General features: G+C 43.8%; 1 protein-coding gene across 1 annotated transcript in view; it reads right to left on the bottom strand.

Moving 5' to 3' along the window:
• The window catches only part of zcchc7 (zinc finger, CCHC domain containing 7), a 49,229-nt gene that overhangs the window by 10,874 nt on the left and 17,842 nt on the right, over window positions 1-20,513 (bottom strand). Inside the window, exons 4-7 of the mRNA XM_086211453.1 lie at window positions 11,721-11,770; window positions 11,367-11,504; window positions 11,087-11,257; window positions 7,096-7,131 (exon numbers count right to left, since the gene is read on the bottom strand). Of these exons, the coding sequence (XP_086067579.1) occupies window positions 7,096-7,131; window positions 11,087-11,257; window positions 11,367-11,504; window positions 11,721-11,770 (395 nt within the window). The remainder of the gene's footprint in view (window positions 1-7,095; window positions 7,132-11,086; window positions 11,258-11,366; window positions 11,505-11,720; window positions 11,771-20,513) is intronic.

The raw sequence follows: 20,513 nt of genomic DNA, 5'->3' as shown, positions 1-20,513 counted from the left end.
AGGAAAAGCACGGGTGATGGTCGCATTGTGACGCAGAATAGAAGAAGAACGGTTAGCAAGCCTGCGGCATGAGGGTCGGGGTTTTTTCAGTGCAAAATGCGCAATTGCTACAAACGCCGTACACAAAGAATGTCACAACTCTCCTCTGAAGGGAGAACAGACGGATTTGAACGCTCCATTTCTCTTTCCAATGTGACAGCATATACACAAATTTGTTGAATAAGAGTCATAAACTCATCAACAGTGCAGTTCTCTAGTTGGCCACTGAACGGTGCTCTAGCTCCACACACAGCAGTTGAGCAGCAGCACTGAGACGAGGTGTATTTGAGGAGAGGATGAACTCATGATGATCAACTTACCAAACTAAAAAAAAACTGTTGGGAAAGGGGGGGAAAAAAAATCCCTTCTGTTGCAGACGAAGAACACTCTGTATTTGTGCCATTTATAATGACTTAACTAGATTTCTGGTAAATCAGCTTGAAACAATTACACCAAGGAACACAATGTACCACAAACACTCACCTCCATTCACCACAGTCAACCAACTAATAATGGAATAATGGAATTTGTGGAAGTACACGTTTCTAAACAGAAAACAAAATCCAAACCTGACATTTATATTCATCAAGTTTCTAATGAAATCTCAATTCACTTAAGAGGAGATTAAACAAAAAGAAAAAGGAAGTAATTAATCTGTGATGCACTTTTTAAACCTGTTTTCGAGCTCACTCATCATCTGAGGCCAAGAGTTAATGATCACCGCGGGACGGCTTTGTTGAACAATTCTATGCCACACAGGCACCAAAACATCATCAGGTGCTGATCTGAAGGTTTCATTCTGGTCATTGTACTTGATGATTCATATTGTTTACACTTCAAATATGTGTGTGTGTGTGTGTGTGTGTGTGTGTGTGTGTAGAAAAAAAGAAAATGACCCATTTTGAATTCCACAAAGTAAATATTTTACATTATGTGCTAAATTTACACAGCTGACCTCAAATAGCCTGGCTGTGTTAACAAGAGAACAACCCCCCAGAATATTAAGAAATGTTCTTTTTTGTGAACAGAAGAGGATTTAAGGGACACAATGTCTTCACCTTGGGCTAACAAAGACATGCAAGAGGCCACAGCAGCAAAGACCCTTTGACAAGAAGCTATAAAAAAGGTAAAACATTGTAAATGAAAGGGGAGAAGAAAGTCAGTCGGGTGAGAAAGAGAGACGCCAAATGGGAGTTTAGGGAGACGAGTTGAAACAGCTTCATTTCGGTGTCGAACACAAAGGTCACCGACAGTTTTTTTTTTTTTTTGAAGGGGTTCCTCCACACACGCACACAAACCAGTCCTGAGGGAAGAAATCAATATACACGCACACACTCACTCTGATACCACTGTGAGGAGAGAATCTGCTCGATACACACACACACACACACACACACACACACACACACACACCACCATGGACAGAGTTAGCAATCAATAAACACACATGTACAGGTGTCACCACGAGTAACTAAGTAGAAGCTGATCAATGCTCACACTGATATACCTGCACCCCTCAGATTCCCTCTCGCTGCTCCTCACCGTCTCTTTCACCCTTGTTTAATACACTCGTTTCCTGCGCTCAGCTTGCTTCCTGCATGTTTAGCAGCAACACACCTCCCCTCTCTCTCTCTCTCTCTCTCTCCCCCTGTCCATCTCATATCCAGACATTTCAGCTAATCGTGTTGAATGTAACGCCTCTTCCCAATAATAAGGAGGGACAAAAAAAAAAATTGCACACGGGTAGTTTGATTTTATCAATGCCAATAGTGAAAAGGAAGAAAACGTTCACTTCAGGTATCTGAGCTGGTAGGAAAACAGAGTTTCCACTTCCTGCAGCAGCCACAGGGAGGCGCTCTGGTCTTAACCCAAGCACAAGTGGGGTCCTGGCCATAAGAACTGGAGGAAGCAAGCATGATACGTTTGTGTGTGTGTGTGTGTGTGTATGTGTGTGTGTGTTGCATGCATGCATGCACACATTTGATCTTTACATGTATTAAAGCAGCCTTTGTACAGACAGCAGGTCATTCAACTGGCCTTTGCTGATCGCTCTCCGTTCGCCTTCCTCCCACTCGCCCTTTTTTGTCTTCCATTTCTTCCTCTCTTTCTCTCCCTGTCCTGCACTACTGGACTCAAATATATTACACTTTCTAGCTCTCTCTTCCTATGAGGCTGGTAAAGACTTAAGTCACCCACTGTTCATCCTTCTCTCAAATATTTCTCCTTGAAAATAATGAGTTTGAAGACATGAACATCAATCACTAACTTTTTTTATAAGGTGAGATTTGCTGCTTCTCTTTTTAAAATCTTTGAGCTAAATTGTGCAAAAAAATCCGAAGACATCGACGATTCTGTGATGGATTTTTCAACAGTCTGGACGGCTTCTTATGCAAAACCATTGATCACACAAACACATTTACTTGACAAATTTATCATTAATGAAAAGAAAAATCATTAGCTGCTCAACTTATGATGTCTACCATGAAAATTTGTTGCCGTCTCTCCAAAATCTCCTTTCTGTATTGATATTCAGAAATCAAAAACGATCCCAAACAGATGGAGCATGATGCAACGCAGCGGTGAAATGGGGATTTGTGTTGGGGTGTGTGTGTGTGTGTGTGTGTGTGTGTGTGTGTGTGTGTGGGGGGGGGGGGGTGCAGGTGTGATCATAGTTGTTCTTCCACAACAGAAAAAGGCTATGCTAGGCACCTCGACCAGTCTGAAGATCAAACCTGGTCTTTAAAGCTTTTTAAAAACACACGCTGGGAGGTAAAATGGAAGAGGAGGTCGACTGGTAGAATATAAAGAAAATTTGAATACATGTAAAAAACTGAAATACAGAAAACAGTAAGATTAAAAGAGGAAAGCAGGTGGGGTCTGCAGGAAGAGGAGCAACCCTGTCCTGCAAGCATAATGTAAGTAAAAGACAGAAGTAAAACCTGTGTGTGTGTGTGTGTGTGTTCTTGTACTTGCTACATATTGAGGACTAGAATAAGTATTTAACCAACAGAGTGAGGACATTTTTGGAAAGTGAGGACATTTTAGCTGGTCCTCACATCTTCAAAGGGCTGTTTCGAAGGACAAGACAACTCGTTTTAGGGTCGAGGTTAGAATCAGATTCTGGTTAGGTTTAGGGTCAAGGTTAGGGTCAGACAGTCAGTTGAGATGGTCATGGTTAGAGTGAGGGGCTAGGGAATGTATTACGTCAATGAAAGTCCTCACAAAGATATAAGTACAAGGATATGTGTGTGTGTGTGTGTGTGTGTGAGAGAGAGAGAGAGAAAGCAAACGTGAACAAGTTGCTGACGTTAACTTACCTCTCCATGGAAATAAACAAATGTCTGAATCATACTGATGTGTAAAAATGATTTGAGGTAGACACGTGGCTGGATTTTTACTCCATTTACTGCTCTATATGCTTGTTGTGAGAGAGAGAGAGAGAGAGAGCGAGAGAGAGTATGTGTGTGTATGTGTCCATGTGTGTCAGTATCTCACTTTCTCAGTAAATACCCCAGGGCTTTGTGGTCTATACTGTGTGGTTTGGAGGAGTTTGTTAGTTGAGGGCCAGGTGCAGTCAGACAACACACGGAAGATAAACGGACCCCAGCGCGTGCAACACACACACACACACACACACACACACACACACACACACACACACACACACACACACACACACACGATAAATGGACCCAGTAGCAGGGAGGTCTGACAGAATGCCTTTTCACACCTGGCTGAGCCCAGCGGAAGGTGACAGAGTCACATCTCCCAAAGCGAACACACACACACCTTCTCACATTGGGGAGTTCAGGGTCATAAGCAGCATCATGAATAAAATGAGGCTGTCTTAAACAGAAGGAGCCCTGTGTATGCATGTGTGGAGGTGTGTGCCAGTGAGCGTTTTTGTCTATGCGCGCCCCTAAACCCCATGCCAGTTTGGATCTGTAACGACCTTCTGTTCCCAGTGCTTAAATGGCTTAAATACTTCAATTAGACCTGGGTCACAATCCACCACCCGTTAAAGCACGCCATCACACACAAACACACACACGAAAATGGTGGTTTCATCTTGTCGCGAGGTGACCAAAGATCAGTTCATCGGCATGGCTTTCTCTCGGTTCAGGTTGAAAGAGAACCCCGTGTTCAGATGTGAGCAACAATTAAACTCAGCTCCCATTTTCTCTTCCTGCGTCTCCCCAGGAACTTCTGTCCCGCTCCCTCCTCCTGCCTCCATCTCTCCTGCCGTGCTACCCTAGCGCTAACGATGCTGCTTTTTCATTAGACAGCCCCTGCTAATTAATCTCCATAGAGGAGAGTGACAGACCTCCCCCAACACACACACACATATACAAAGTGCACACCAAGATATATGCAAACACACACTCTTCTTCCCTCTCTCTCACTCCCTCGTCCCGTGTGGCGTTGGCAGCCCATTTCATGCTTTATCACGTCTTTTAATTGACAAACAAGCTGCTCTTTTCTCTTAGGCTGAGGTCTATATCACCCCTGTGCCTAGATGCGCGCGCGTGCACACACACACACACACACACACACACACACACACACACACACACACACACACACACACACACACACACTCACACACACACACACAGAATGGAGAAAACTAGTCATCTTTTCAGATTTTGGATAAACACACCCCCAAACACAAAAGTAAAAGCCTCCCCATTGACATATGGCCCATGCGACTGTCACACAGTTTTCTACTCTCTGACATGTTAACACACACACCTCCACACATGCATATACACTTGCGGATATCACATGTTCACCGGGTTGAAAATGAAAAAGAATTTAAAAAAAAAAAAAAGAACCAGGTTCCCATCTCTCTCGGTACTTCTTTAATATGTTTTTTATGTTTTCCTGCCATGGTTCACTCCTCTGCAGCAGACCAAGGTCAATACCAATCACAACCGACTTATTAATTTTAGCAATAGTGTCACATCTTTACAATGCTCAGGGCAGAAATGCCCCCCCCCTTTTTTTTTTTAGAATTGATGTTCAGAATTTCAGCATTACTCAGTTCCTGACACTCCACAAGGCCGATTTGGAGATTACAGCGCACAAAGCACAAGGAAGGAGGGAAGCGACGGACATCAGCCAGGATCAAGACGCTATCAGAGGCCAGAATAAGGTTTTTTTTAAATGCAAACGATATCCACCAACATGAAAACTCCACAATCTTACATGTTTAGTGAATGGCTTTTCCTGAGGAGTTCTGTTATTCCATTAGTACTGTAGTATTAGATTAACAAAATAAAACTAGTTAAAACAAGTAGAGATCTACCAGTTAAAAAATTCTGAGCCAATTTTTTTAAAGATAATTTGGGAGAACATATACCAATTTGCGTGTGTGTGTATTTTGCTGTTCTTTATTCTTATTTTTTCACCGTTTTGTCACTTTCGGAAATGAACAATAACATAACTGTTCACTTTTTGAAGATTTCCATCAAACTAGTTGTCACCATTATTTTTCCAACTCAAAATCATCTATGACAGTAGCGAAGAAGGGCCTGACCGAAGCATTTTTTAAAATCTTATCTAAAAATTTACATTTTTATGTGATTTAAAAAAAAAAAACTGTTTCAGAGCGGAAAGGGCCATATTTGCATTGTTGGTTAGATAAGTTAATTAGCTCAATACAACACATCTCATAAAACAATTAAAATTGAATTGATGTCACTCTTAATGTATGAAAACTCCATTCAGAAAACAAGCATTCCAGAAGTTGTTTGCTTGTTGTCCTCTAAAACGCGACAAATCACAAACTCTATTTGGTGCCAATGAGCATTATAATGCCAGTTCTTCGGCATCATTTCGGATCAATCTATTGACCTTAAATCACAGCGGAATTCAAGTCGGAAGCGGCAATGATTCCGATGGTAAGAGGACCGTGAAGCTTGCCTGGCTTGGCGCCTCGTGTCATCTCCGCTTCTGCTCCCAGTCAATCAGCATTTGCATTAGTGGCATCATTTAACTGCCTATGGATGATGCTCACGACTGCTGGAAGGAGTTCAGTTCACCAAAAGCAACCAGTAGCAATAAAGCTATTTTGGTCACGACTGCCTGAGGAATGAAATGGCGCTTAGGAGCGGCCTCTCTTATGTGTTTAAGATCTACTTGAAATGTCTCAAAGTGATTGACAGGTTGGTGACCCCTGCTTCACAGTATATATCTCCAGAACAAATTCAATCATACAACCTTTAACCTTCTTTCACATCAATAGATAAACATCAGCTATCTTATTTGCTGAGAGGCCTATGGCAGCCCGCAGGGCGAGTATCTGCTGATACTGATGTATGTGTGCAGTGGTAAGAATGAAGATATTTTACGAGGCTCGTTTCAAATGACCAAGTCTGGGGCGTCACTGGCTGCTCGCTGGCTGGGTTGAGCCACTCAAAAGTTGACTCGGGTTGCGTCTTTGAAGTACATTCTGAACACTAACATTTCACATCACTATTAAAAGGGGTATTAACTTGTGATTTCAATAATATGTCAAAGAAGCATGTGTCACTCAAGGAGCACATACATACAAGCGGATCCATCTTTGAAGATTGGGTGATGCCAATTTATCACCACGGGAACGACGTTCTTTTGTGAGATAACAGTCTTGTGTGATCTTGTGACACTGCAAATGCAGCTCTTAATTTTTGCAGACATGGAGGGGTGCGAATATAGAGCAGGAGGAAGCAGACCAACACAAGATGAGGGAGAAGAACTTGTTCTGAGCTCATTTGTATGGATAGTCCAAATAAAGTGAAATAAAAATCATAAAGTGTCATCAGTTATTGATATTTTAAACCCTCTATTGAAAAAGAGGTATGGACAATTACCTGTTCAAACTTGTGTGTTTTCCCTGGATGAAAACACACAGACAACATAACAGTTGCCTGTTTCATTTGCAATAATTACGAGGAGAATTATTGTTTCTGTCTGTCACAGGAAATTTGTACCTTTCATATGGAGATTATGCTGCTCTATTGATTTTGGGTGATAATACCAAGCTCTAAGTTCAGTTTTTGAAATAACACTCACCGTGACGTGGTACTGTCTCCAGATCTCCGGACAAGCCTGGGGGAGGACAAACAGCAAATGAGTGATTGAAGATAAATACACAGATCACTCACACACACTCTCTCTCTCTCTCTCACACACACACACCTTTAACGAGCACAAAACTGCTGAAAAGAGGTAAAATGGAAATAAACAGTATATAACCTTTGGTGTTCACATGTCACTATTCTGGGTGGGATGGTGGAGACACAATAAGAAAGGCAGGAGCTGGGAGAACTGACTCTTCTTTTTCTTGACAGGAGGAGGGAGAGAGCCATGACAAGTGAAGAAGCTACAGATGCTAATGAACAGACAGAGGACCAAACTGAGAGGCAGACAATGGTGTCCTTTTTCTTTCCTGCTGGAATCTTTAAGCATCTCCTCTGTCTCTTAAGTCAGATCTCTCAAAGGTAACCAGTTCCCCCTCCACGCGTCTCTCTGCACTCACTCAAACAGTCAGTAAGGAAGGCAGTCAGTCGTTTTGTCCCAGTGTGGCTAAAGCATTATCTCTGGGGCTTTGCCACGCTGTTCCTTAAGCGTTCCGACATCCTTTCTCAACTGCCGCCACTTCCCACTGGGAAATTGAAAATGCCGCAGTCGCCGCGGGCAACAAGATTTATCTACTTACACACCTACTGAGTGGAAGAGAGGAAGAATGACAGAAAAGGAAAGGATTTCCACCTGGATGACGAAGGCTTGTCTGTTTAGTTTCCTTTTAAACACTCAAACGTAGTTCCTTCATATATATTACTGGATATCTAAATTCTTGTCACATTAGGCTACTTGTTTAAATCCAGACCTCTAAACTAGTCTGAAGAGAAGGAGGCTTTTTTTGGGGTTTAATCTGGGCTGCTAGATTTGAATACAGACATGGATAAATGTGAATTTCAACAGCTGTGTCTCCCTCCACATCTCATCTAGATTTCTTTCTTTTTTAACAACTCCACCACCCTCCCATCCACCCGCTACTCCCCCATTTGTTCTCTCCCTCCAGACCGCCGGGGTAGTGTGTTGTTGTCGAGGGCGACAGGCGAGGCGAGCGACACACTCGCGCTCCGTCAACCGTCTGTCTTTAATGAGAGACACAGAAAGGCCCAGGGGACAGAGACCTGACTCTCGTTTTCTCTCTTACACACACAAACACACATATATAATTCAAGCCTACGATATTAAAAAAAAGTTTCAAGAACACAGTAATTACAATATACTTTGTTTTCTTTTGAAAAACAACATGTAACAGAAGGGAAGAAAGAGATGAGAATGAAGATCTGGAGGAAAAGGTGAGGGAAAAAAATGGATGAGAGAGGTAAAGAGAGAGAGAGGAAAGGGTGTGTGTGTGTGTGTGTGTGCGTGCGTGCGTGTGTGTGTGTGTCCTGGTCTCCCCTCTCCCTCCGGTGTTCACCTGGTTACTCATCCATTACACAGAGCACAGTACATGACTGACTGACGGAGAGCAAGAGAGAGGGAGAGAGAGAGAAGGGGAGAGAGAGAGAGACGGAGCGAGAGAGAGAGAGAGAGAGAGAGAGCGAGAGAGGAAGAGAGTGTGTGTGTGAGGCAGATCGAGGCGGGGGAGACACAGGCGAGCTCTTGCATACACACAGGGTTTTCCATCCTATGGCGCTGGTGTAAATGGGCAGGGTAATGAACGATGCGCTAGGATAATTGTCATTGATGGTCATTAGATTCACCCTTCAGTGCAAACACACACACACCACACACACACAGCTGGAATATGCAGCGTGGCAGAGACATAACTAAGCTGTAATTACTGAAGTGTATCAATTAATGTGAACAGCAGCGTGTGCTGACCCCTGGTCACTCATTATTACCAGGGCTAGAGAGTGTGTGGAAGGAAAGGAGACTGTGTGTGTGTGTGTGTGTGTGGGGGGGGGGATAAAGCACTGCTATAAAGTTGACTAATGCCTCATCATGCTTACAGTAACCTGTTCACACACTCGTATACAGGTGGGCGAATCAGGATCTTTCAAGCGCCAGACTTCCTCTGATGTCTAACATTTGTCTTCATGTCCAATGCAGGTTCTCTCAAAATCTCATGGACTGATTTTTTTTATGACATTTAGAGGAAAGTTATATAAGCTATAAGTTAGTAATTCATGGAAGATTTAAATCAAAGTTAAATATTAAACACTGAGTTTAAAGAGGACTGGACATTTCATTTGATTATAAATGACGTGCAGAGGCAAGATGGCTTGAGTTAACTTGTAGGTGTTTTGGACTTCATTACCCATGGTGCTCTCTGCGGGGGACGTCAAGAGTATTTTCCCCCCTGTTTACGTTCAGATGAAAAGTTATTCCATCTGCTGATGTAGCCCTGATTTTTCCTTGACTGAAGTGTGATGTGCTTTAAGAGATATTTCATATCATCTCTTTGACGTTGCTCCATTCTCTGGACTGACAACTGTTTTCTAGGATCTAGAATCGACTTCAAAATCCTTCTGCTGACTTATAAGGCTCTCAATGATAAAGCCCCATCCTATTTGAAAGAACTACTTAGTCCAGGGGTGGGCAATCATGTGCCATGGAGGGCTGTGTGTATGCAGGTTTTGTGCAGGCAAACAATTAACAGGTGATTCCACTGATTAACACTCTTCTGTGGCTGAAGGTGTGTTAATCAGTGGAATCACCTGTTAAAGTGTTTGGTTAGAAGGAAAACCTGCATACACACGGCCCTCCATGGCACATGATTGCCCACCCCTGAATTAGTCCCTACTGTCCTACCAGAGCACTCCGCCCCCAGAATGCAGGTCTTTTAGTGATTCCCAGTATCTCTAAAAACAGACTGGGAGGTAGAGCCTTCAGTTACTGGGCTCCTTTACTGTGGAATCAGCTCTCTCCATGGGTCAGAGAGGCAGACACTCTGACTACTTTTAAGTCCAGGCTTAAGACTTTCCTTTATGACAGAGCTTTCAGTTAGGACTGGTTCAGGTAGCTCTGAACCATTGATAGCTATGCTGCTATAGGCTAAGACTGCTGGGGGACACATCAGGATACATGGAGCCCTTCCCTCCTCTCCTCTCCTCTCCTCTCCTCTCCGCACATTTTGGAACTGTCACTACCACTACTTGTTGCACTTTGTAGTTTGGCCTTGGTGTCTCGCAGACTCTCTGTGTTTCCACAGATCCACCGGAGCTCCATCTCTCTGCCCCAACCGCCACCTGCATCGCCCCTCCAACCCCCCGCTGTTACACCGGCCTGCGCTCCCCTCCCACTTCCATGTTTCCCACATTTAGTATTGTAAACTGTTTTCTTCCCTGTAACAACATCTACTGCTCGTCTGTCCGTCCTGGGTGAGGGATCCCACCTCTGTTGCTGTTCTCAGATTTTTCCCTGTTAAAAGGGTTTTCTATGGAGTTTTTCCTCAGTCGATGTGAGGGTCTAAGGGCAGAGGATGTTGTTATGATGCCATGTGAAGCCCTTTGGGACAAACTGTTTGTGAAAACGGGCTATACAAATAAAATTGCCTTGCCTTGCCTTTTGGGTCGTGTGTTTGGGTCAAATCGTCGCTCCTGGATCCTGAGGACTGTTCTCGGTGATTGGCAGGATTATTGATTGAAAACCTTTCTTTTGTCCATTAAACAGTACGAAGCCCAAAGACTCCTCATTTGACAAAAAATAAATAAATAAAAGCAGCAAATTCTTCGAGACTGGCAGATGTTTTGCCATTTTTGTTTAAAAAAAGAGGCTGAGATGATGAATTATCAAAAGAGTTGGTGATTAACGGCTGCAGCTCTACATGTGACTCAAATTTATATTCCTAACATATCTGATGAATTCTGATCATATTCCTTGTCGCCATTAAGAAGTGGTTTGAGGATATTTGGGCTTCTGTAAACTATCGTGATTATATTAAGTCTATTTTTAAAAGCACCCAAAGATGAAGAAACTTCTACCTTCATTTGATTGAACAAGCAAACAAGAAAAAGAAAAAAACAAATCCTGAAACTGTACTTACGTCATAGAAGTGTCCCGTCATGCTGCAGCGATGACACTGCTTGTGCCAGTACGCCCTCTCGATGCAGGACTCGTACAGGTGACCAGGCAGGCCGCAGTTGTTGCAATGCCTATTGGGACATTCACTGACCAGGTGGCCCGGAGTGCCACAAAGAAAGCAGGGCGACACTTTCTGCAGGCACACAAACACACACACTGATGACACAGTTAGCAGTCGGGCTCACGCGGAACCATCAGTGTGTATAAGCAGTACATGCTAGAGCTCACTGAGTGGAACTGACTTTGGGGTCGGGGCAGTTTTTGGAGAGATGGCCAGTCCTGTTGCAGTTTCTACACTGAACGCTTTTGTCGGTATAGTATCTGTTTGAAACTCGCTGCACGCTGATCCTGCCACCTTTGTCCTTGTTATATATCTGGGCCTGAAACACACACAGTTAATACGTCATCGGCATCGTGTTGACACTGTGTACATCAAAGTCGTGTAATATAAACATCTGCGAGACTTACGTTTCATTTATTAATGCACAAAATTAAATTTATAGTATTTCTCTCATTGAGACCAGAAACAGATTATATGCCTCAACCGTAGTTACAGCTTAGATTATAAACAGTAAAAAATTCAATTGGTTACGTACGTCCTTGTCTTTATCAGACACCAACCAGCTGCCATCTGCTTCTTCTGCATCTGTCAGGGCAGAGAAACATTTCTTTTATTTTAACAACTGTATGATAACATCAACTGCCATTCAAACAAAACTCTTTATGCAAAGAAAAAAAAAATTTGTGAAGAATGATAAGATTTGAAATTTAAAAGAAAGTAGGGTTTATTGAATATGTTTCTGTGTGCTTCTGGGCAGAAGTTAACCATGCATCAGTGTACACAAGACCACTTCGGCAGACAACAGTGCTGCTCTCAAATTTAAGCATGTTGCTAAATATTACAAAGCTTGTAGAAAATAATGGTGGTCTTTGCTTGCGATTGCCCCCCCCTTCAAGAGTGTGACAAGAATTGAAAAATGAAAGCACAATACATCAGAATGAGAAAAGAAAGAAACAATATCCGACCCGATGAGCAACTTAAAAGCATGGGGAGTGACTTTCCTGTAAGAGTAGAACACACACACACACACACACGCACGTGCACACACACACACACACACACACACACACACACACACACACACACACACACACAAAAGCACATCTGTATGAGAGTGGCACTAACAGCGCCCTGAGGGAGGCCGCTGTCGTCTCCTCAGGCCCACAAGACTGTAACTGACATCCAGAAATTGTAACGTTGACACACATGCTGAGAAACACACAGACACGTGTGCTGAACATTAATTACGTGTTGATAGCAATGACCCACACACGCTGTCATGATTTCACAAACACATTGAGACACACCCATCGACCTCCACGATTACTTGGTTAACAGTCTTTAGCCTTTGGACAAACATGCAGCCTTCAGCCATAATCGAATATTACGCTCCACCTTTCTCTCCTTCCTTTTCTGACTCCCTCTATCCAGAAACCTTATCGCTATTCTCCTCAGCCCTCTTTCCTTTGCTTCTGCTCACTCTCTCCTCCCCCTGGATGCGCGACTGCAGAGGGGAGGTTAACGGCTCTCTTCCCTGTCAAACAAATTCGAAAAAATGGCTGCTGTTTGGATGGGGTGTCTCACTACCACGACCTTCACTTCAAAGAACACGACACGAACAGATTAAGAAAATTGATTACAGTCTACAATTGACTACAGTCACAAATCAAAAGAATTATTTGATTTCCTGATTTTCTCAATGATTAATCAATAAACTGTCAATGAAATGCTGTTAAAATGTGAAAAATGCTCCTCCCGATACCCTACAGCGATGTGCGGCAAAAGCGTCATCAGTTCATACAAGTGTAAAAAGAATTGACATCTTCTTTCAAAAATGACAAACCAGGAAACGCTTTGACATGTTTGCAAGACAGAAAGGTTGAAACGATTAATCGACTATCAAAATAAATGCAGATTTTGAAAGATTTATTGTGTGTCAGTCCCACATGAGACTCATATTAATACCAATTTTAAATTTTAAAGAATATTTGGTTGCCCGAATACCAGGAGTGTTTGCCAACACAACACATCCTGTGTGTGAGCCTATCTGAGATTTGATCTGGACTTTATCATCAGTTACTAACTACAAACTATTGACTGAGGCTGCAACAGTCCCATCAACAAGACTTCAATTTAGTGCGTAATTGGCAGATTTTTAAATGTAGTCGCTCTGAGGAAGGTGTGACTTCAAATACAACATCCGTTCCTGACTCTAAAGACAGAGTATGTGTCGGGTGAGAAATGCTCAAGTGTGAAATCATGAAAAGTGCAAAGCAGTAGTTGAATCTCATTGCGATTAAGTAACAGTAACATGTATTGAAAAGTAATCTGCAAAAATACTATAAAATTGCTTGAATCCTGTGAGATAGGCAGAATAAAGACACTTTTGCAAAAGTGGCATTTCAGTGCGTACGCGTGTGTTTCAATGATTTATTTTATCACAACTTGCTAAGCTCCACTGTACAGGAAGCTAATGATCCCCCATCTCATTTGCTGTGCTGTAAACTGGATAGCAACTACAGATCCAGTGCTTCACCACTTTGCATACACTTCCTGTGGCTATTATTAGTAGGAGCAGCTAAAGAATCATAGTTTTCCATCTCTTTACTAAACGCAGTATCTGATCTGCACGCTCTCATTGGAGTAGTTAGCTCTGGTTAGTTCAATGCAGACAAGTTCATGAGAACCTCTGCAGTGTGAGCGGGCTGGGAGGCCTCAGTGTGACGTGTGTGTGTGTTTCTGTGTCTGTGCGTTCGTAGTTGCGCTACCAGCATCCGGTCAATGAGCAGTTTGAAAGAAGATGGGGGGCAAAAAGTGTGGATATATATATGTGTGTGTGTGTGTGTGTGTGTGTGTGTGTGTAGGTGTTAGTGACTCAACGAAAGTCATTCCCAAAGCGTCTCCCAGGGGGACTCCCAAAATAAAGAGCAGGAAGCTTTCCCTTAATCTAAGGGCCCCCCATCTCACCAACACACAAACGGATAAAGAGTGAAGGTCTTTGTCACGGCCGAGGAATCAAACACATGGGGGGTGGGGTTGGGGGGGGTTGTAGCGGGAGAGGATGAGGATGGAAGGGGGAAGAGGGGTTGGGGGGGGGGTTGTAGCGGGAGAGGATGAGGATGGAAGGGGGAAGAGAGGGAGAGGAGTGGAGTGGGGGGGCCGTCGTCTGTACACTGGGTTAAAATATGCTAATCAACCTTGAGGCCCTTCTCTAAACCAAACGATCAGAGCTGCTCGCTCTGTCGTAGCCCAGCAGATCTGAAGGAGTCTGGAGCTGAATAAGCAGATGGCTGAGGCTTCACTGAGCAGCTGAACAGACTCCAGAGATGCCTCCACCATGTTTGACTGCAACTGTTCAATTTCAACTGATCTAATGTCAAAGTGCTCCTTGTGGCCATTTTAGAGGTCCAAGTCCTCATGTAGGGGCTCGCATGTGTCCATCAAAACAATCGCCTGCTGGAAGTCTGTCTCAGCGCCCCATTTACAGCAAGTTCTGACCGATTTCTGATTTTACGGGACAACTCTTACATTATCACATCACTGCTTCGTCGAGGGAAATTCAACACGACGGCGTGGAAGAGGGGGGACACACAGTAACAGAGGGAGGGAAGGATCAGGGGAGAGAAGGCGACAGATGCTACCTGTCTGTCTCATAGGTACTCTGATTACTAGAAGATGAGGAGGAGAGGGGAGGAGGCTGTGTGCCAGTTCATCAGAGCCGGCAGAACACAACAAAACTGTATGCGTGTGTGTGTGTATGTGTGTGTACGTGTGAGAGAGAGTGAATGTGTCTCTCTACCAGGGAGAACAGAACGGAAGTGAACGTGTGGCTAATGAACCATGAACACCCGGCTCTCCTGGGTGACACACACACAGACGCACTGGTAGGAAATGTTCAGGGACCGTCCTCACGGGAAGTAGTCCAGACAGGGTGGTTTAAAGCTGATAACCGAACGACGAGACTGAAAACAACGACACACACATCCCATCTTTCGATGTTGCAGGGCTAACAACCATTAGCTAGTGTTTCCTTGTGTGTATGTGTGTGTGCGTAGAAGCATCAAAGCCTTGGACAGGCCCGCCTTGTCCCTAACCCTCTTTTCCTGTCCTGACACTTAAACAGGCATCCCAAACCAGCCGCCTATTGTACCATGCTGTTGACTGGGCCCATTAACACACCAACCAACCAACCAACCATCCCCACACACACACACACACACACACACACACACACACAAAATGGGAGCCAAAGAGGGGTCTTGCCCCCCAAATGGAGGTTATGTTTGATACTGAAGCGACAGGGTTGGATTAGCAACACTATACATGACAATAGTGAGGGGTGGGAGGAGTGTGCAGGCGGTGAGTGTGTGTGTGTCCGTCCATGTGTGCATGAAAAAAAAGTGCTTCCTTTGTGACATCACCCTTGCCCTACAGCATTGCCCTCTGCAAGGTTAAACACACGGAAAGGTTGGCGGAGTCAACCTCTCACTCACACACACACACACACACACACACACACACACACACACACACACACACACACACACACACACACACACACACACACACACACACACACAGAGCTTTCCTCCTGTTCATCTTTTGTGTGACAGAAAAGTCTGGCCAAGGGTGTAAAACACAATAGCAAAGAGAGCAGGAGGAACAAGTGAGATGAACAAGAGCGGGGAGAGGACGAGGGAGTGAGGGAGGGAGGGAGGGAGGAAATGAGGATGAAAATGCATGGGTATGGGCCGTGGAGCACATTACAACACAACAAAAGAGAAGCAGTCTGATGCCCACCGGACAGCCAGCCAGCAGCATTCAGGTAGAAGAGGGCAAAGTGTTAGAGCTCTTTAAGAGAAGAAAGAAAATGGGGAAAAAATAATGTGGGACGAAATTAGGCAAAGAAACGTCATGCAGAGACAGTCAACGTGTGTGTGTGTGTGTGTGTGTGTGTGTGCGAGAATGTTTGCCACGCAGGGAATAGATCAATAGCTGTACAGGCCGATTATAGATTGAAGCAGCAGATTTCATTTGGCTTCATTTCATGCTCTTTCTTTCCTCATCTCCGTTGATCTCTCTGTTAGAGGCTGAGAGAGAAGAAAATGATCAGTCAAGTAAATTTCCAGTAATGTAAAAGCTGCGGGTCACCTGTCATGCTCGCAGAGTCAAAAGACACATTTCATTTATAAAAGACTAGCAGCCTTGAGGAAGAGGAGAGCAGGAAGTTGAGGCCTGACGACTGAACAAACGTTCGATGGTGACAAATATGTAAGCAGACCAACGGTTGACAGGACAAGAAATACTGGGGTCTCCTCACAGTGTAACCCAAAATTTTCGCCTCATTACAATGACTACCAAATAACTCCACCAACACATTGGATTCCTCATAATGTGAAGATTTCATGCAGGGATATGCATATTACTGTGTAAAGGTTTGATGTAGGTGTACCTAATAAATTGGCAATTGAGTGTGTAGTCATTCTGCGTTACCAAAGATGGAGGGAAAAACGACGATGAGCTTACACAAAATGTTAAAAAACCTGCAAGTATGACTTCCTACTTGTTATAGCCTCCTTTACTTCTTAGCGCCACAAAACATAAAGGATTTAGCAAGAAGCAGAGATGCACCAAAGGGTGACCGGCCCCATATGGACACAAGCAGATCGCCGCTTGGAAAGTTGGATGAATACACAAACCAGAGAGAGAAATTTCTTCATAGACTATATTAAATAAAATCCAGAGTCTGAATATCTAGCGTCTGTTAGCTTGCTTTCTCGCTAATCTGCTAAACCATGCAGTAAATCTGCTTCGGTGAGAATTCAGGAAGCTTTCGTTACCAAGGGTCACATGTAAGGCCAGTTATTAAAAAGGAGAACTAAAGGACGTTTAATGACGAGTTTGTTTTTGCAAAAGCAGCTTCCGTGAAACACAAGCAGATGCCATCACCCTGGTCCCTGTTGAGTCTTGGTGGTCGGCCATCACATAATTCATCGTAACCTGTCTCTGATCATCCACCCCACCCCCCACCCATGACGTGTCGAATGTTCACCCCCTGCCAGCCTGTGCCACGTCCCTTCTTCCTCTTTGCCTAACCCCCCCCACCCCACCCCCTTCCACACCATGTTGGCAGCCAGGGCAGGGCAGGTGGCCAAACCTGTCAGTCAAAGTACCGTCGCCACGCGGCAACACCAGAGACACCAATTACCACACAGCAGGGGCGCGGTCTGGCAACCGCATGGCAACCACATGGTCCAATCAGGGTGCACAATAACGGGGACCAGAGGAGGCCTTGAAAAGTGAGAGTCTGTTGGTATGAGTGTGTGTGTGTGTGTGTGTGTGTGTGTGTGTGTGTGTGAGAGAGAGCGTGGGGCAGAGACGTGTTCAAGTGAGAGTGCATCTGTGGTTTTTACAAAAGGCAGGTAGTCGTCGTGCCTTTTTAATGTCCGTAAGTTGTTGGTTTAGCGTTGCTCAATCGAAACATACCATTTATCATCATCTGTCGATGAAGAGTGAGTGGTTATCAGACACACACTCATCACAAATAATAATTTGCTTACTTTTTTGCCCAAACATGTCTGAATGGTTTATGCCTAAAAACATGTTAAAGACTGACTAACAACAGTGCACTCATACAGCTCCCTACCTGAGTATCTCTTCAAGACTCCAAAAGCGACAGCTCTGAGGAAGCTAGAACCTTAAAAACTTAAACAATTGCTTTAATCTTTTGGTATTATAACTTCTTACCCGGAATTTAACTGGTAGTAAAAAAAAAAAACGTTAAGCTGATGATCTGAAACTGGGATGACTGGTCATTTATAGGAGGTCGCGTAACTGTCAGATTTCAGGAGAAGAAACGGCTGAGGAGCTTGAGGATGTCGGCATTTGTAGTGATTGTGTATCAAAAATTATAGATTAAAAATACATGGAATACATTAATATGAATGGACAATCATGAAGTGAACATTCTAAGCCAAAGTATTTCTTAATTTATATGATCAATGCACAATATTATTTTAAGTTTAACCTAATTTATCTCTACAAGCTTACAAGCACTAGAACAAAGCTGTCATACCCAAAGTGCCAGTCTGAGGTTTTAACCTGATAATCGTGTGACAGCAGAGTAGCTAACCGCTAAACAAGTGTTTGAATTTATAGCGATTTTGTCACGCAAACATAAAATATCCCTTCTAAAACTCTTACATTATTCAGAGAGGCCTTTTTGTCATCTGTGGAGAAACACACAAACAACGGCACACAATGTCTGTGAGGGGCAAATATATTTTAATAAAACCAGTGAGTTGCAACCTCAATTTCATTTTGATGAATTTCCTCCTGCGGGAGTGAGCCAGGCAGTGGGCGGGAGGGCGGAAAGGCGAGAGAGCGCGAGAGAGGGAAGTGGGGTGATGGGGGCTGGGAGGCAGATAGAATTTTCATGATTGTTATTTTTGTTATTATACAGCGAGAGAAAGGGGGAAGGAGGGTAGATAAACGGCGTTGGTTAATCAGAGGCATTTTGCGGAGCGCTCCATTATCGGGCAGGTTGGGCACGTCGAGGGGGTTATTTTTCCAAGGGATCTTTGGCCTTGGTAATTAAGCTCCATTCACTAGGCCCTGTTCCCTGAATTAAAAATTTGTCATTAAGTGGAATTTACCATAATGCCTTTTTATCTGCCGGCGTTTCAGCATGTGTGTGTGTGTGGAGGGTAGAGGTGAAGGAGGGGCAACAAGAGAGAGGGCAACCAATAAGAGGTTACTTTTTCTGACACTCTTTAACACACACACACACACCCTCATACAAACACACATGCGCACACATACACATGCACACACTGAGGAGAAAGGGCAAATTGAAAAACTGAAATAATCCTGGACAGCACGTACGTTTGCCTGGCCACACACACACACACACACACACACACACACACACACACACACCCCTCAATCCTTCAAATCCACAGCCTTTGGGATAATTAAATAATGGTGCTTTAAAGTTTTAATTTAGATTTGGCCTTTTCCTTCCTTCCTCCTCCGACTGTATGCTTACACACACACACACACACACACACACACACACACACACACACACACGACAGCCAGTCCCAATGTGTTAGACTACATCCAGCGAGATAGCCCTCGACTGGCAGCGTACACTGGAGAGAGTGAATGATTGGAAAGCAAAAGCTCCGTCTCTGTGGCTTTATAAAACAATACAATTATTAGTCTTTAATTAGAGCAGCCCCTCTGTGGGATGGGACAGACAGACAACAAAAGGGGATTAGAAGAGGAGCTCTAATATGGCTCTTTTATTACTTCACTCAAATACAGTTTCTAATGCATCCAGCTGCCCTATTTTTTTCATCTGGCAAAGTTGGAGGGAGATTTAAGACAGAGGGTGGAAAAGAAATCCTGATTTATTTCGTCTCACAACTACACGTTTCATTATGAGTCAACTATTGTGAGATGATAACTGATGAGGGTTGGGTGGGTGGTGAACCCTGTACTGTTCCGGGTGCAGACCAAATTACATTGGTACTGCAAAATACCGATTCACGTTTAGTCGTTGGTGCCAAATGTTTGAGATATTTCAGTGATGATCAGGTTAGAGCCTACTTGTTTTCAATCCCACCATCATATCCTGATTTCATAAACCTGGATAAACCCCTCATCCTGGCTTTGGGAAAGCTAAAAATTTGGCCGAATACCTGGGCAGGTGCAGCTTTAGCTGAGTGACACAAGAAACACAAGCATCATGGCGGCAAGAAGAGCACCTCCCATTCTCATTGGTTACAGGACTGGTGCCCAATTCAAATGACTTTTCTTTTAAATGTCTAATATATTAATCTGAAACCGATGATACAATTTTATGGTGAATTATTACAGTATATCATTACCAAATCCTCATGGAAAATGTCAGACAGAAGCCAGGGAGCTCTGGCTTGGCGTCATTTGCTTTCTCATTTGAGCTGCATCACTTGAAGCTGCAGATGTTGTGACTCCGTGGTGCGCCTGGATGTAGGGTGGGAGATCTGGGACGCTCTACGTGGCTGCTGTTCACCGTGCTTTGATTAACAACATCTTCCAGTTTTCTTATAAAACCTGACCCTGATCCAACTTTGTGTTTTATGAAAGTTTAGTGATATATAGTCTTCGTTTTCTGCCAACTAAGAGAAATTTAAGGTTTAAAAAAAAAAAAGTGGGGGGGGGGGCAGGGGCTCAATTTGGGCGGCACAGAGAGCGAGCAGGGCAGGGGGAAGAAAACAGGACAGGGCGAAACAATCACTGCAGTTTGTCAATGCTGTAATCTAAACATATGAGTCAGAGTGGG

Source organism: Aulostomus chinensis, chromosome 8, assembly GCF_037954235.1.
Source record: "Aulostomus chinensis isolate RoL2024-O1b breed Wild chromosome 8, RoL_Achi_v1.0, whole genome shotgun sequence".
Classification (NCBI taxonomy): domain Eukaryota; kingdom Metazoa; phylum Chordata; class Actinopteri; order Syngnathiformes; family Aulostomidae; genus Aulostomus; species Aulostomus chinensis.
This window is presented reverse-complemented; position numbering and strand designations above follow the sequence as displayed.